At 44.3% G+C, this 17,953-nt stretch overlaps 1 protein-coding gene across 1 annotated transcript in view; it reads right to left on the bottom strand.

The window, feature by feature from the left end:
- AMMECR1L (AMMECR1 like) overlaps positions 1-17,953 on the bottom strand; it is a 48,620-nt gene that overhangs the window by 12,200 nt on the left and 18,467 nt on the right. Inside the window, exons 4-5 of the mRNA XM_044289945.1 lie at positions 16,242-16,356; positions 1,143-1,233 (exon numbers count right to left, since the gene is read on the bottom strand). Of these exons, the coding sequence (XP_044145880.1) occupies positions 1,143-1,233; positions 16,242-16,356 (206 nt within the window). The remainder of the gene's footprint in view (positions 1-1,142; positions 1,234-16,241; positions 16,357-17,953) is intronic.

Below are 17,953 nucleotides of genomic sequence, written 5' to 3'. Positions count from 1 at the left end.
ACGATTAAGAATTGTCGACTTGCATAAAGCTGTAAAGGGTTATAAAAGTATCTCCAAAAGCCTTGCTGTTCATCAGTCCACGGTAAGACAAATTGTCTATAAATGGAGAAAGTTCAGCACTGCTGCTACTCTCCCTAGGAGTGGCCATCCTGTAAAGATGACTGCAAGAGCACAGCGCAGACTGCTCAATGAGGTGGAGAAGAATCCTAGACTGTCAGCTAAAGACTTACAAAAGTCTCTCGCATATGCTAACATCACTGTTAGCGAAGCTACGATACGTAAAACATTAAACAAGAATGGATTTCATGGGAGGATACCACATAGGAAGCCACTGCTGTCCAAAAAAAACCATTGCTGCATGTTTACAGTTTCCACAAGACCACCCGGATGTTCCACAACAGTACTGGCAAAATATTCTGTGGACAGATGAAACCAAAGTTGAGTTGTTTGGAAGAAACACACAACACTATGTGGGGAGAAAAAGAGACATAGCACACCAACATAAAAACCTCATCCCAACTGTGAAGTATGGTGGTGGGGGCATCATGGTTTGGGGCTGCTCTGCTGCATCAGGGCCTGGATGGATTGCCATCATCGAAGGAAAAATGAATTCCCAAGTTTATCAAGACATTTTGCAGAAGAACTTAAGGCCATCTGTCCACCAGCTGAAGCTCAACAAAAGATAGGTGTTGCAACAGGACAACGACCCAAAGCATAGAAGTGAATCAACAGAATGGCTTAAACAGAAGAAATTACGCCTTCTGGAGTGGCCCAATCAGAGTCCTGACCTCAACCTGATTGAGATGCTGTGGCATGACCTCAAGAAAGTGATTCACACCAGACATTCCAAGAATATTGCTGAACTGAAACAGATCTGTAAAGAGGAATGGTCAAGAATTACTCCTGACCGTTGTGCACGTCTGATCTGCAACTACAGGAAACGTTTGGTTAAAGTTATTGCTGCCAAAGGAGGGTCAACCAGTTATTAAATCCAAGGGTTCACATACTTTTTCCACCTGCACTGTGAATGTTTACATGGTGTGTTCCAAATCCATATAATTCCAAAGGGTTCACATACTTTTTCTTGCAACTGTATATAGCCTGGTTCTGGTAAATATATACATATTAGTCAGTAAGCATACCTTGTTCCTTGGCTACTTCTGGTAGGTAGGTGGCTGTGCGTTTTACCCCTTTCTCATTAAAGAACTCAATGCGGATCCCATGGATTCCAACCTAAAGGAGAAATTAGTATGTTAATCCTATTCTTAGAGAGCAACCATTTATAACCCATATTAATGCATGATGGTATTTACGGATACATTGCAGTTAAAGAGGACCTGTCATTTCTCCTGATGGGTCGGTTTTAGTAACAATTTGCATTCTCTATGCAATAACAATTCTGGCCAAAGAGGCATGTCGCAGGGAAAATGAACCATCTCGTTAGCGCCACCTTGTGGAAATGGCTCCCTATGAGTCGAAGTATGACTTTTTAACAAGCCTTGGGGGCTATTTTCTCTTGTCATGTCCCAAGGCGTGTTAAATTTTTTTAACTCATAGGGAGCCACTTCCTTAAGATGGCACTCGCTTCTTGGGAGACACCTCTTTGCATATTATTTTCCCATGGACCATTGCCTACAAGTCTCCATACCATGGAGCACTTCCAATATGTCTTCATACACAGCTGGTCCTTTTAAGGAGACATAGCACCCTGTCTATAACAATTCTGGAGCATGTCCTAACATATAATTCTGTGTTGTGCCATTCCTTTATAATTCTGACTAGAAGTTTATGAAAAAAAAGGCACTGTTTGTTACCAGTCTGGGGGTGTCCCCGCACTGTCTGACATTGGCAGCATTGATTGGACACTGTCAGACTAAACAGGGACACACCCCCAACTGGTAACAGTTGAACCTTCATTCATAAACTTCTAGAAGGAATAATAGAGTCTGTGAAGTCCCGCTCCGATCTCCAGAACAGGACCTTGAAGTGAACGGAGGGCAGCCGCGCATGCGCAGGCACCCTCCATTGATTTCTATGGGAGTTCTGAAAAAAGCCGAGCTCTGGCTCAGCTATTTCCAGCTATTTCCTTCCGATAGAAGTGAATGGAGTGGTGGCCACGCTTACACAGTGCACTCTCCATTTATTTCTATGGGACTTCTGAAAATAGCCATTTATCCCAGTCATGTATTTGCTCTTGAAAACGTTTCGCTAGTCATGACTGGCCTTCTCAATTCTAACTGAGAAAGCTAGTTGGATGACCAAGGAAACATCTTCAAGAGAAAATAGTTCAGTTGCTCTGACTTATTACTACTTACTAGGAATAACAGAGGAATGGCACAACCTAGAAACATGACAATAGGCCCTCTAGAATTGTCATTTTATGTGGCATATAGATTACGGTACTTACTAAGGCTACTTTCACACTCGATACAGACTTGTTTTTGTGTTTTAGATGTTATCTTGCTACATAAACCAAATACACTATAGCTTTCTAAAATCGATGATTGGACCTGTGATAAAGGACAATATTCCTTTTCAACAGCATCATACCCCAAACAGCCAACAACCTGATCCAAATACTACAAACAATCATAGGGCTGTTTCACACTAAACATAAAAACAGATCCAGCAGGCTGGTCCGGTGGATCTGTTCTTGCCAGGCGCAGCTGTGCGCTGCCGGCAATCCATCCAGCCCCATTGACTATAATGGGGTCTGACGGCCAGACAAATACCGCTGAACATTGTTGTTTCTGGCTCAGCAAGCATGTGGAGCCTGCATTCCCTGAATTCAATGGAGGCCAGTAAGCGGAGGTAGTATTTAGTGTACGTTTGTGTACTAAAGAGATCGCCTTGTCGTTGGTAGACAGGCACAAATAATATTATATAAAATGCATTTGCCAAGAATCTCACATTTATAACGTAGTATTAGCATGACTTTATTATTTGTGTTTTTACAGTGCTGTTGCATTGTGTTTGTTTTTGTGCTTGCAGCCATGGCGATGTGCACCTGCGCACTCCCATTTTTTTCTTTGCAGACCCCATTATGTTCAATAGGGCCAGACAGTTTGCTGGCAGCACACAGCTGTGCCCGGCAAGGACGGATCAGACAGGCTGTTCCCGGCTGGAACAGCCTGTTGGATCCGTTATACCGTTAGTGTTTTACGTATTCTAGGTAAAGGCCACAAGGTAAAGGCTCGTCAGTAAAGGAGACCACTGCATTTACATGCAACGATCTTCTCCACAGTATGTGGAGGAGCAATTGCTAATGCCGTTGCTCGTCCCCATACAGAATCATTATTTCCTGGCAGCAGAGGTTGTTTAGACGGCTCGATCTTCTGCCGGAAAATTATGATTTAGGTCACCACAAAAACATTCATATTACCAGATGAACAAGCGCTTGCTCATTTATTGGGTAATTGGCAGCACCTTTACACCAGCAGATAATTACTAATGATTGTTCGTATGAACGCTTGTTAGCTATTATCTGGCCAATGCTTGATTAGTGTAAAGGAGCCTTAACACACACAGCTGACTTCTTTTTCATTTTTATTTTTTACTCTCTGCCTTTCAAACGCCATAACTTTTTTGATTTTCACATAGCAGAAAGAGGGCTTTTTTTTTTTTTTTTTTGCAGGACATGGTTCACTTTCTAATGGCACCATTTAAAGGGGTTGTCCGGGTTCAAAGCTGAACCCGGACATATGCCCTTCTTTACCCTCTGAGATGAGAATCAGAGCATTTCATGCTCCGATGCGTTCCCTTGCCCTGCATTGTATTGTGCAGGGCAAGCGTTTTTTGTTTGTTTATAAACTTACACTGTGAGGCGAAGGCTTTCACCTAGCAGTGCGTTTCAAACCATCCAATTTTTTGCATATGAGTAAAACATCAGATTCCACAATTGAATGTGAAGTTTGACGTGAAACCGTGCCCGATATAGTAAGAGACATATTTGACGATAACTCACCTTTCTTTACACTGTACCCTGTTGCGAGCAATGAATTAATGGAAACGGCTGCGTCTCACGTTAGGTTCTTCGATGATTGGTCAGCATGAACCACGTGAACGCGTGTAGGTCAATGATGTGTGGAAGGGAGTTTATGAATGAAAATGTATATTTGCATAGTTTTTATAAAAGGAATGATAGGGTAGTTGCATAAATATTAGGAGAGTTAGATGGCTGATGAATGTCCCCACCAGTCAGTTCCGAAGATTGAAACGGAACTGTACTGAAGACACCAAATTTGAAGATGAAGCTGCTAGTTTGAGACAACAACTACTGGAAAGGGACTACCCAGTTCAGTTAATAGATAGATCTTTAGAAAAGGTGAAAAAAATGGAAAGGAGGGATTTTTTCTTGGCTAGTCTTCCCCAACAACAGGATGAGACGCTAAGAATTGTCCTTCCATTCAATTCCCAATATAGAATAATGGAAAGAAGTATAGGGAAACATTGGGGACACCTACTGAATGATAAATTGATAGGTCCCCTTTTGAGTAAAGCACCAAAGATCTCGTACACAAGAGCAGGAAATTTAGCTGGAAAAGTAGCCCCGACGGTGAAAAGAAAGAAAGATAGTCATAATAAAGAAAATTGGTTGGCAATAAATGGGTTCTTCCGATGTGGTAGATGCGCGAATTGTAGAATCACCAGTTTCCCAAAGAAGACTATGAAGGTGGAATCGACAGTCAATTCTTTTAACTTGGAGATACAATAATGTTTGACGTGTGATTCCACAGATGTTATATACTTGTTGGAATGCAGCTGCAGGAAGCAGTATATAGGTAGAACAAAAAGAACCCTCAAAAAGAGGGTAGCGGAACACATCGCAAATATCAAGAAAGATCTTGTCACACATTCATTATCAAAACATTTTAAGATCAAACACAACTGTGATCCGACTGGCCTACGATTTATGGCCATCGAGAAGGTAAAAAAGTTGTGGAGAGGGGGGAACCATATAGCACACATGTCAAGACAGGAATCACAAAGTATTTTTGAATATGACACAATTATCCCGAGGGGCTTAAATGCCGAAATGGAGGTTTTCAGGTTCCTGTGCGCCCGGGGGGGGGCGGTCGCCCGTTGGGGATGGGACATCGTAGTCTGGTCGTCTATCGACACTGCGATCTCCCCTCCTTGTCGGACGGCTCCCCCTATATTACATCCACTCCCTGTATTATTAGCATGGTAAGTTCAAATATGCTAGGTTGCATACGATTTTTATATGTGGGATTATTTATATTTTTAATTCATATGTATGTATAGTGAAATTGTGAGTCAAAGTGCAAGATAACAGGATATAAGAGAAAGTAATGGGAGTCCACTCCAGAAATTAGTAAATGCACAATGGTGTGAAGAATTATGGGAATAGGAGTCTTGTTTATAAGGAGTGAGGATCCGCTCACTCAGTTGGCCACTGAGGAAGAGACAGAGGACCTCGAAACACGTCTTGGATATAGAGTGAGCGTTGAAACTACAATAAGAAGAACAACAATTCCCTATGCTACCTGGAAACAGAGAAAAGTAAAGGCAACCACTCTGATCCGGAGTCTGAAGGAGCAGTCGCCTACCAGTGACGTCATCACAGCTTCCATCCGGCCCCCTAAGCAACCAGGTCACGTGGGACGCCACACCGAGGTCGAACACACCACGTGGGACGCCTCTGGTGTATGGCCGCCTGGGATCAACGCTGCACTAAGGCAGTGAAGAGGGGTAAGACCCAGCTCTTGAGGAGCATATACAGACGTATTAAGAGACTGTGTATAGCGTTACTGATTGTGGAACAGTGCTGCATATCTCAGCTGAATCTTCACTAAGGATAATTACCAAGTCAGTGACATTTTCTTTGACAGCTTTCATTCAGTGAATCTGGTTCCGGCACATTGTGAATAGTGCTGTACCTCTATAATCACACCACTGCTGTCTATTTATCAATTGCTTTGTTGACACATACCTGCATGAATTTGGCTGCGGCACATTGACGTCTGAGCCATATTTCCAGCGCCATTGACACATACGGACCAGCGATTTGCCGGCATATATGGTGCAACAGTCACCTCGCTATAGGGGTCTTGTGTATACGGCAGCCTGCTGAATTACCTTGGGACAGACTCTATTCCTTTAATATTGAGGTCATTTATGTGTGTTGTATAAATTTTAGGGGTTTGTTTTTAGCATAATTTTTTGTAAAATAAATTGTGTACTATTGATCTCAAGTGTGTCCCGTTTGAGTGTGCCCCTTCTTCACTGCATAGTATCCATGGGACCTGAAGGTGAGCACTTTATCCATACAGTGAGAGGGTGAGCCGCTGAACTTTCTAGTTTTAGATTAGTTTTATATATAATGTAGGCGTACTGTATATTATAGATTAATATAAAAGTAAGACTGGTTGAATAGGAGGATATTTAAAGACCTTTCCTAATGATTGAGGTACACGCCCCTGATAAGGCATTGGAGCGAAACCAGTGTCGGGCATGAGCACAAGGCTTTTTTACCCATTTTATGTGCATATATTTATCTACGCTTGTGAGTATAGTAAATAATTTTTATAGGCAAATTGTTTGCAGAGCTTCACTATGGGAGCGAATTTCTCTTCTGTAGAGTTGATCACGGGAGAGACACACAAGACGATTATGTGGGTTTGATGTGCCTGCATTTTCTCCGGCGCTTGTGAGTATAACAAATACAAGTGCATGTGAATAGTGTCCACAGTTGCTTCACTATTGGTGCGGTCTTTGATACTTCACGGGGCTCTCTGTGAGAGGAAGATCTTTGTGGAATCTGATGTTTTCCCCTCCCCCACGACAGCACCTTAGAGAGAGAGATGGCTCCGCCCCAGGACAGGAAACCTGCAGCATAAAAAGGTGGAGCCGCTCTCCCACCTCAGTGAGGTTTCCTGTCCTGGTACGGGAGCCTGCAGTGTCGTCCTGACCTGGAAGTCCCGGTAGAAGCCAGAGGGTTGGGGCGGCATATGGTACCTGCCTGATTGTTTCCCCGCAGGCGCGGGGACGAAGTTCCGGATCACAGGGCAGAAGGTGCTGGTCCCTCAGGCGAGGAGGACAGCACCGGCGGCTGGAAGGGGGCCAGAAGGCCTTGGTGGTTCTGCAGACTAGCCGGGACGCCGCCGGATGTAGACGCGGCGTCTAAGACCGGAAGTGCCATGCGTTCCATGGCCGTGGGCTTCCGGTCAGGTGACCGGAAGTTCGGCATCCCGGCAATTTTAAACCGGCTCCAGGCAGGTATGAGGAGCTGGGGTGTTCTGGACGCCGATATCTGAAATTCAGAGGCCAGAAAGTGGACCAGAGGGGTTCCAGTGCTATTTTGGCGTGGTGGGTCTGCAGGAGCCGTGATCTCTCAGGTGAGAGGAACACTTGGTGGCAGTATGTAACTTGGGCATTGTTGTATCAGTGCAGGTTTTTGCCCTCACTATGGACGAAGAGAGGAGGTCTGAAAGTGTGGATGTGGAGATCCTGCCACCGGTATTGTGAGTCCTATTCTCGGTCTTTAGAGAGGTCTAGACTGTTCCTCAGTTTTGGGTATGTTCCTTTTTTCTTAGACTGTGCCTAAGAAGGTGGCGGCAAAGAAAAAGAGCAAAGAATGCCCTATCTGCAAGTGCCCGTTGTCTTCTTCTTACACTAAAAAGCTCTGTCAGCAGTGCATTGAGAAGACGGTGGCTGAGGAGACTCCAAGTCTTTTGAAAGACCTTAAGTCAATCATGTCTGAAGTTAAAAATTCCCTGAGAAGTAGGAAGAGGAGAAGAACAGTGAGGAAGGAGTCCGACGTGGAATCGGAGGATAGCGATTCTTTCTCCGGGAATGAGGACTCTGATGATTCCCTTTCTTCTGAGGATAATATAAGAGAAGGAAAATTCCTATTTCCAGCGGAAGATACGGACAAATTGTTAAAAGTTATCCGATCTACCTTGGAGTTGGAGGATAGCAGAGAGGATAGATCGGTAGAGGATGTTGTGTTTGAGGGACTTAGGGAAAGAAAGCGTAGGTGTTTCCCTGTCCATAGGTCTATTTCAGCGGTGATAGAAAAGGAATGGAAAAAAACGGATAAAAAGCCGTTCATTTCTAAGACCTTTAAACGGAAGTATCCGTTCGAGGAAGAAGCGTCTACATCTTGGGACAAGGCCCCGAAGCTGGATGTAGCCATTTCCAAAATTTCTAAAAAATCCTCACTGCCCTTTGAGGACATGGGATTCTTAAAGGACCCCTTAGATAAAAGAATTTACTCTTCCCTTAAGAATGCGTGGGAGTCTTCCGCGGCTGCTTTCAGGCCTAGTATAGCTGCCACTGTTGTTGCAAGGTCGATGTCACTGTGGTTGGAGAGGCTAGAGGGCCAGATTAGGGAAAAATGCCCTAGGGAGCAGTTATTAGCTTCTATACCGACCTTCCAGAAAGCCGCAGATTTTATTGCAGATGCCGCGGTGGACTCGGTGAGGCTGGAAGCAAGAACCGCATCCCTTTCTAATTCTGCGCGACGTGCTTTGTGGCTTAAGAATTGGAAAGGGGGAGATTTGCCATCCAAGCTAAGGCTTTGTAGCATTCCCTGTGATGGCCAGTTTCTTTTCGGGTCGGAACTTGACTCTTTACTTAAGAAAGCGGCAGATAGGAAGAAGAAGTTTCCCCAGGAATCCTTTACACAGTTCAGGCAATATAAACGGCCCTTTCGGAACCTGACAAGGTTCCAGAATAAGAAGCAGACGGGGGACAAAGAGCAGGGAGCTAGGCCTAGATCAGGAAGTAAGGGTTTTTTGTTTGGATCAGCCACAGCCCGTACGTCAAAACAAGGTAAACAATGACGCCATGATCCCAGTAGGAGGAAGATTAAAGTTCTTTCTTCCTGCTTGGGAAAAGATGGCAGGGAAATGGTTAGTATGTCTTCTGCGGGAGGGTCTAAGATTGGAGTTCTTGAGTTGCCCCGCAGAAAGATTTGTGGTTTCGAGGTCTTCTCTCATCATGCTGCAAGAAATAAAAAAACTGATAAGCAAGAAGGTGTTGATTCCTGTCCCAGAGTCAGAGCTAGGGAAGGGGTTTTATTCCACCCTGTTTTTAGTGAAGAAACCGGATGGGTCGTACCGGACCATTATAAATCTCAGATATCTGAACAAATTCCTGAAGGCCAGAAAATTCAAGATGGAAACCATCAGGTATATCTTTTGTCTCCAGGGTGCCATATGGCGGTTCTGGATTTAAAAGATGCTTACCATCATATTCCGATCCATCCAAATCACCAGAGATTCCTCCGGGTGGCGGTGAGAACCGAGGTGGGACTTCTTCACTATCAGTTCCAGGCTCTTCCCTTTGGCCTCTCCATGGCACCTCGGATCTTTACCAAGGTAGTGGCGGAGATGGCTTCCTTCATCAGAAGGGAGAACATCAAGTTTTTACCTTACCTGGACGACTTTCTGGTGGTGGCCCAGTCCCGGGAGGAGTGTGCCAAGTCTCTGGATCGGGTTATGGAGGTTCTTCGGTCTTTGGGCTGGCTGTTGTATATCCAAAAGTGCAGGTTGGAGCCGTCAACGAGCCAGGTTTTTCTGGGTCTGGTTTTAAATTCCAGGCTGGAAAGAACTTTCCTAACAGAGGAGAAGGTAGCAGGGGTTCAGGGAATAGTTCAGAGGGTTCAGTTAGAACAGAACCTGTCTATAAGAAAGGCTATGTCTCTGTTAGGAGTTCTAACTTCCTGCATGCCAGCAGTCAAGTGGGCTCAACGACATTCCCGCCAGTTACAGGGAGAGATCTTGACTGCCACAAGACGGGCAGGGGCATCCCTGGAGTCAGTGATGAGCTTATCAGAGGTGACTCTTTCATCCCTAGATTGGTGGAAGGAGGTAGAAAATCAGAATCAGGGACTTCCCTGGTCCTTCCCGGAATCGGTGGTGGTTACTACGGACGCCAGCCCCTGGGGTTGGGGGGCTCACGTGGAGGATCAGATCTTTCAGGGAGAGTGGTCCCAGGGTCAGAGACGGTTTTCGTCAAATCGAAAGGAGCTGAGGGCAGTTTTGCTGGCCTTGAGAGCAGTTCTTCCTATGATCCAGAACAGACATGTGAAAGTGATGTCCGACAATCGGACAGTGGTCTCATATCTCAATCGTCAGGGAGGGACCAGGTCAGATTCTTTACTGAGGGAGACGAGATGGATTTTCGAGGAGATAGAAGGGAGAGTGCTTCATCTCTCGGCCATTCATATCAGAGGGGTCAAGAAGTCTCGAGCGGACTTCCTGAGTCGCCACAGATTACGTCAGGGAGAGTGGTCTCTGAATCCAAAAATTTTCTCCCAGATAGTAAGATTATGGGGTTTACCTTCTGTAGACATGTTCGCCACAAGAGAGAACAGAAAGGTACAGAATTTTTTCTCCCTCAGTCCAGAGGAGTGCCCATCTGGGGTAGACGCCTTTCTCCAGAGATGGGATTTTCCACTAGGCTAGGCCTTTCCCCCGCTTCAGTTGATTCCACTGGTAATAAGGAAGATCAGGTACGAAGGAGCCAGGGTTATCCTGATAGCCCCCTTCTGGCCGAAGAGGGCGTGGTTTTCCCTGTTGAGAGCAATGTCAGTCTCGGATCCATGGATCCTGCCAGGAATTCCAGATCTATTATCTCGGGGTCCTGTGTTCCATCCAGAAGTAGGGTCCCTACATGGAATTTGAGAGGTCATTTTTAGCTAGTCAGGGATTCTCTGAGGAAGTCATTTCCACTTTGATGAAAAGTAGGAAGGAGGTGACAAATGTTATTTATGCACGAGTATGGAGAAAGTTCCTGTCCTTTATAGGCACAGAAGGGGTTTCCTGGCCGTTAGATTTTTCTGTAGTTCAGGTGTTGGATTTCTTACAGAGGGGATTGTCCCTCGGGTTAGCAAAGAGTACTCTAAGGGTGCAGGTGTCAGCTTTATCGGTTCTGGGGAGAAGAAGTTTGGCCATGGATCCTTGGGTGATTAGGTTTTTTAAGGCAGTGGATAGGATTACGCCAGTAGCAGGCCCTAGAACTTGGAATTTTTTCTTGAAAGGGGGTGGAAATTTAGAAAAAAAAGCAATTCTGCCATTGCTTTATGGGTTTCATTTTTATGGCATTTATTTTGTGGGTCAGTACGATTCCAGCTATACCAAATTTATATACCTTCATCGCCATATTCTGACACCTATAACTTATATTTCTGTCTACAGAGCCGTGTGAGGGCTCATTTTTTTGTGCGGTGAGCTGTAGTTTTTACTGAAATGATTGGGATATGTATAACTTTTGGATAACTTTTTATAATTTTTTTTTAGTGGAGGCGAAATGACCAAAATACATTGAAGGGTCCATTCACACGTCCGTATGTATTTTGCGGATCCGCAAAACACGGACACTGGCAATTTACGTTCTGCATTTTGCGGACCGCACTTCGCCGGCACTCATAGAAAATGCCTTTTCTTGTCCGTAATTGCACATTGCGGAACGGATGCGGACTCATTTTGCGGACGTGTGAATGGACCCTTAGCCACATAAATAAAAAAATTGTTAGGTGTTCACTGTGCAGGATAATATATGTATATATATATTTTATATTTTAATAGTTTGGTATATATCCAAACATTGGCAATCATCTTTATTTATTTATTGTTTACTTTCAAATGAAAAAGCAGGCATTTTGAATTTAGTTTTTACATACAGTACATTAAAAACTTTTTAGATAATTTTTTTTAGCCCCCCTAGGGGACTTAAACATGCGATCACCACATTACTTCTACCATAGACTGCAATGGTTTGTCTGGGCAAAATCTGCAACAAAGCCACAGCCAGAGTTATATCTACTGCCATAAGTTATTGGTAAGGGGCCTGCAGTGGCTGGGGGCCCTAGGCCATAATGGATGTTTGCCATCCATTACAGGTCAGGTCTCCACCATGACAGAGAATGTAACGACCTCTACCAGATCTGCAGAATCTGCCTGATGTCCCTGCTGAACCTGCAGATACCAGTGAACTAATACTGAAATAGCAGTTGCGGTCCACTCACTCCTAGCCCAGTTTTTGGGCCGTAATGTGGAGAGATAGGCTCCGGCTCTGAAAACTGTAATTACCTCTTCTGTTTTAAAGAAGAGATAATTACCGTGGCCCGTTGGAGTGACACAGGTGGTGAGACCTGTGATATTGTCCTGCTGTCAAGTAAGAAGAAATAGAAGGAGGAGGGAAGTTTGCAGAAGTCCATCCCTCCTTACAACCAAAAGTGGCTGCGTGAGGGCCTCCTATGTGTTTCTGCTTTTGGTACGTGACTGTGGGAGGGAGGTCCCTGTTCCCTGAAGCTGCTGCATGTCTGTGTTAAGTAGCATAATCAGTGGAATTATGTTTCTGTATGTGCCATTCTAATTCTGTCAAGAGCCCCTGATGCCCATTGTTTCCCCCTTAACCCCTACCGGTGTGTTCCCTTTGTCCCCACAGACCTCTGACAGGCTGTGTTTCCTGATACCTCTTTCTGTTCCTTCTACCCCCTTCCTGCCAAACACCAGACTCTTTATGTCTCCCAACACCTCTCAGATAGCACGGCCACATCATGTCTCCCCTGACCAACAGAGACCCTGACAAATAATGCCAGCTCTCAGCACTGCCTGTTACCTGTGCTACTTTCAGTTCCCCTTCCACATTGTGCTCCCTAACCCCACACAAAATCCTGACTGACTGCAGCACCAGACTATGAACTGACGGCAGCGTTTACACCAGACTATGAACTGACGGCAGCATTTACACCAGACTATGAACTGACGGCAGCATTTACACCAGACTATGAACTGACGGCAGCATTTACACCAGACTATGAACTGACGGCAGCATTTACACCAGACTATGAACTGACGGCAGCATTTACACCAGACTATGAACTTACGGCAGCATTTACACCAGACTATGAACTGACGGCAGCATTTACACCAGACTATGGACTGACTGATCACAGTGAGGGACATTTATCAAGACTGGCGTATCCATACACCAGTATTGATCTCTCTGCACTGGAGTGAGATAAGCCTAATTGATTAACAAATCAGGTGCATCTCTGCCCTGCAGTGCACCAGATATTGAAGTCTACGCCAGCTACAATAATAATGGTGTAAAGTATTTAAAGGGTTTCTGCCACCAGAATTAACCCTATTAAACTAGCTGACATTACAGATGTGCTAATGTCAGCTGAACCTAACTAGTCTATTCCTACTTTTAGCTATGCCCCGTTACTCCAGAAATATAACTTTTATAATATGCTAATTAGCCTCTAGAAGCAGAGGGGGGGGGGGGGGGGGAGCGTTGCCCCTGCTCCTAGAGGCTCAGTTCTTTTACCTCTTTTTGATTGTATTTTAAACTATTGTATAATAAACCATTCATATTTTTGCATAGACGCTTGTACCCTGTTTTACTGATTGCACAAAATAATTAGGTTCTCAATCGAACTATTGGAGGTGTATATATGTCCACCTTGCGGATCAATATCATTTGCATAATTTTTCTTTTGATCCATAAAAAAAAAAAAAAAAAAAAATATAATAAATATATATATATATATATATATATATATATATATATATATATATATATATATATATATATATATAGAAAAAGAAAGTCCAGCGGGGGCACCAGCCGGAAGAGTGGGTGCAAAATCCAAAAGAGGGGAGACGGCAATCCCCAATAATATAATCGAGAAAACAGGACTGCACTCCAAATTGTGATGAAAAAAAATCAAAGTAGTTTTATTCACCCATGTTATGGCATATCTTGCTATATATATTGCTATATATATAGCAAGATATGCCATAACATGGGTGAATAAAACTACTTTGATTTTTTCATCACAATTTGGAGTGCAGTCCTGTTTTCTCGAATATATATATATATATATATATATATATATATAGCATTTCCTTTAAATACCCGACAAAGTGAAGGGCGCTCGCTGGCTGCCAGCTTCCTCACTGTGCCGAATACTGAACAGCGCGAGATTTCCCTAGCGCACAGGGCCAGCAGTTGGAGGTGAAGGCTGCCTGGCCCTGTCAGCCTAGTGTAGCAGGGTGTGCCCAGAGGTGGGAGAACGGAGCCTCTAGGAGCAGGGGCAATTCCCCTCTGCACCTAGAGGCTAATTAGCATATTATAAAAGTTATATTTCTGGAGTAACGGGGGCATAGATAAAAGTAGGAATAGGCTAGTTAGGTTCAGCTGACATTAGCACATCGCTAATGTCAAGTAGTTTAATAGGGTTAATTCTGGTGACAGAAACCCTTTAATAAATGTACCTGAGAGTTTACACCAGACTATGGACTGACTGACCAGAGCGTTTACACTAGACTGTGGACTGATTGACCGCAGCATTTAGACTAGACTGTGGACTGATTGACCACAGCATTTAGACTAGACTGTGGACTGACTGAACACAGTGTTTAAACCAGACTATGAGCTGACTGACCGCAGCATTTGCACTAGACCATGGATTGACTGAACACAGCATTTACACAAGGCTATCGACTGACTGACCGCACTATTCCACTAAACTATGGACTGACTGCAGCATTTAGACTAGACTATGGACTGACTGACTGCAGCATTTACACTAGACTATGGACGGACTGACCCCAATGTTACACCAATTTGGACAATGAGCAATTGTGGCAGGTGGACATTTTCCCCAGCTATGGTAAAAATGTAAATTTCGAGGCCCCACAAGATTTTTTTGCCCAGGGGCCTCCATGAGGCTTAAAGGGGTTGTTCAAGTTATTTTTATTGATGAGCTATCCTCACACCCAGCACCCCCACCGATCAGCTTGTTGAAGAGAAGGTGCGCGCTCGGCCAGCACAACCTTCTTTTCATTGTTTACCTGCTTGCTGTTGCAACAGTAGCGGTGAGCAGCTGTAACTACAAGAAGCTATCCCATTCACATCTAAGGGACGGCTCGTTCCTATTGAAGTATACACCGTAAGATCGAGCCATCCCATTGAAGTGAATGGGACGGCTTCTTGTAATTACACCTGCCCACCGCTACTGTTGCGACGGAGAGCAGGTAAAGAATGAAGGAAAGGCTGTGCTGGAACAGCGCACGCCTTCTCTTTAACCAGTTGATCGGCAGGGGTGCCGGGTGTCAGACTCCCGCCGATCTGATATTGAAGACCTATCCTGAGCATAGTTCATCAATAACAATAACTTGGACCAATCCTTTAATCCGGCCTTGTCGACCTGTGCTCTTTCCAGCAGGCACGGATGCACTGACATCATCGTACCTGCTGGATTGAATACAAGAGCTAATGGGCTGAGGATCATGCCTCTGTGTTCTCTCAGTCCAGCAGGTGCAATGACGTCACTGCATTGGTGCCTACTGAGGAGAACATGATGCGCTCTGTTTATTGGGGGGAATGGGGCTAGGTGAGTATTACTGTTTTTCATTTTATTAACACTACTGGGGCTTCACTAACGGGGAACACTACTTTGTAGGGGAACTAAGGTGCATAATTACTGTGAAGAGGGCACTAAGGGGGCATTCTACTGTGAAGGGGCAGAAAGAGGGCATTCTACAGTGTGAGGGCACCACCGGGGTATAAGTACTGAGTGGGAGGTCCTAACTAGCGGAGGGAGAAGGTTATGTAGAACTTGATGGGGGAGGGGGCATTCAAAAACTTGCTATGGAGCACAGCATTTTCTAGTTACACTCCTGCAACTTTCAGATACGCTGTAGATTTTTTGCTGCGGACCCCCTATGTGTAGCTGTACCCTGACACAGCATATATATCCCCCATGTACTGCCAATAAGCTCATCCCATCCTTATACACTAAAAAAGAGCTCGTTGCATTGTTGAGGTGACTTAAAAACCCTCACACTTCATGCTAAGGACCTTATGAAGAAGCTGTAGCTTCATCCTTTATAGCACAAGTGTGCTATCTTGCAACATCTCCACATTCTTGCTTCCTTCAGGTACTGCAAAAAATTATAAAAAATGCACTGCATTTTAAGGACACCTTCTTAGGTTCCAGACACTTCAGAATCCATTTTTAACAGCAACCAGTCAGATAATTTCATTCCACCCTACCATGGGGTGTGGAGGGGAAGAAAGTTGGATTCTGATTGTTTGCTGTAGGTAACATTGGTTGACCTCTGCGCCCACTTAAAAACGCAGAAGGAAAATGAGAAGTGAGAAGACCCTCATTTTTGGTCATTGATGGTGCAATGATACTAGAAACTGAGCAGATAGTGCAGTATGGATTGAAGCCAAAGTCACGTGGAACTTTTTACCTCCCAGTCCAGGAAATCGCCTACATCCTCAAAGTTGGTGAGCAGAGACACCGAGCAAGACAGCTTTGGCAGCTCCTCACGGGTTAGAGGAGGGAAGCGGCTGTCCTTAAGGGCACTGCAGGTTGACAGGAATATATGGTTTATTTTAAATAATACAAATACTACAGTCATGAAAGGCAAAATGTGCATAACACAAATCACCATTCATTTCTTAAATAGAACATGTCACGATGAACATGGTGTGTGACCTGCTAGCATCGTGTTATATAGCCAAAGGGTCTGAGCAGTTCGATATATAGTTTTATGGGGTGGGAGGGAACATCCGTGTAACTTATTGATTGAAATTCCTGCTTTTTTTATGCTTAGAAGTCCAGTGGGCGGTGTCAATTCATATGTGACGGCGAATACAAACATAGCTTTCACCTCCCACTGGACTCCTAGACTCAAAATGAGCTGGGATTTAAAGGGATTATCTGGGAATTTATATTGATAACCTATCCTCTGCATAGGTCATCAATATCAGATTGGTGGAGGGTCCGATACTTGTGACCCCCACCAATCAGCCGTAAGAAGAGGTCGGCACTCCGTGAGCGCCACGGCCTCTTGCTTGGCCATATAACGTCACCGTACATCGTTCAAATGGCCTAATTGCAGTTCAGCCCCATTCGGGTGTCCGCTGCATTGACCAGAGCTTTGGTGAGTGTGGTGGCTCCCTGAACCAGCTGATCGGTGGAGGTGACAGAACTTGGATAGATGATCATTTTCTATTCCTGGATAACCCCTTTAAGGCCCCTTTACACTGCTTAATTGCCATCGCTCGTCCCCATACAGAATCATTGTTTGCCAGCAGCATTGTGCTGTTTAGACAGCATGATCTGTTGCTGGCAAACAATTTAGGTGACTGCATGAAAGAGCCAATTACCCGATGAACGAGCACTTTTACACCAGTAGATCATCGGTAACAAGCGTTCCTACGAACGCTTGTTAGCCATGATCTGCCCAATGTTTGGGCAGTGTAAAAGGGCTTTTAGATCAAGAAATTGCAAGTCATACTGAATCTTTTCCCACAAACCAGTATATCAATCTGCACAGCTTCTTCTGTACTATACTATGCTGTCCACAGACACAACTGGATTTTCAGCGTGACACGTTCTTTGGCTAGATTAATCAGTACATCCACTGTCCATATGCCCACACAACAGTCATAGGAAGAACCCCTGGAAAGAGATGGACCCAGAGAAAAAGAATATCTGCTGGGGTGTCTATTAGACAACTTGAACTTATTCTTAAAAGGCTATGCACACATTTGGAGGTAATTTTTGTTTGTGATTGTATTTTACTCATTTTTGGCTAAAAATCATATTTTCAATTGGCCTTTATTAAAAATATTGAGCCACTCTGTCACAAAGGGTTAACTGTTTTTCTAACTGTGTGACTGGTACTTTCACTTTGGTCATCTAATAAACCTTATCTCTAAACTACTGAGGGGTCATAAACACAAATTTAAGCCACATTCTTATCAGTAAGATAAGAATTGAGCTTTGATGAGATGATAATGTCAGAGCAGAGATAAGGAGCCCGTTAGCTCCCTAACTGACGGAAAAGAGAGAAAATCCAGAGGCCGCTACTAGAGCATCTCAGCTAAAAAAAAAAAGGGTTCCATGTTTTTAATAAAGACCAATTGAAAAAATGATTTTTAGCTCAAAATGAGT

This window comes from Bufo gargarizans, chromosome 4 (assembly GCF_014858855.1).
Source record: "Bufo gargarizans isolate SCDJY-AF-19 chromosome 4, ASM1485885v1, whole genome shotgun sequence".
Taxonomy (NCBI): Eukaryota; Metazoa; Chordata; class Amphibia; order Anura; family Bufonidae; genus Bufo; species Bufo gargarizans.
This window is presented reverse-complemented; position numbering and strand designations above follow the sequence as displayed.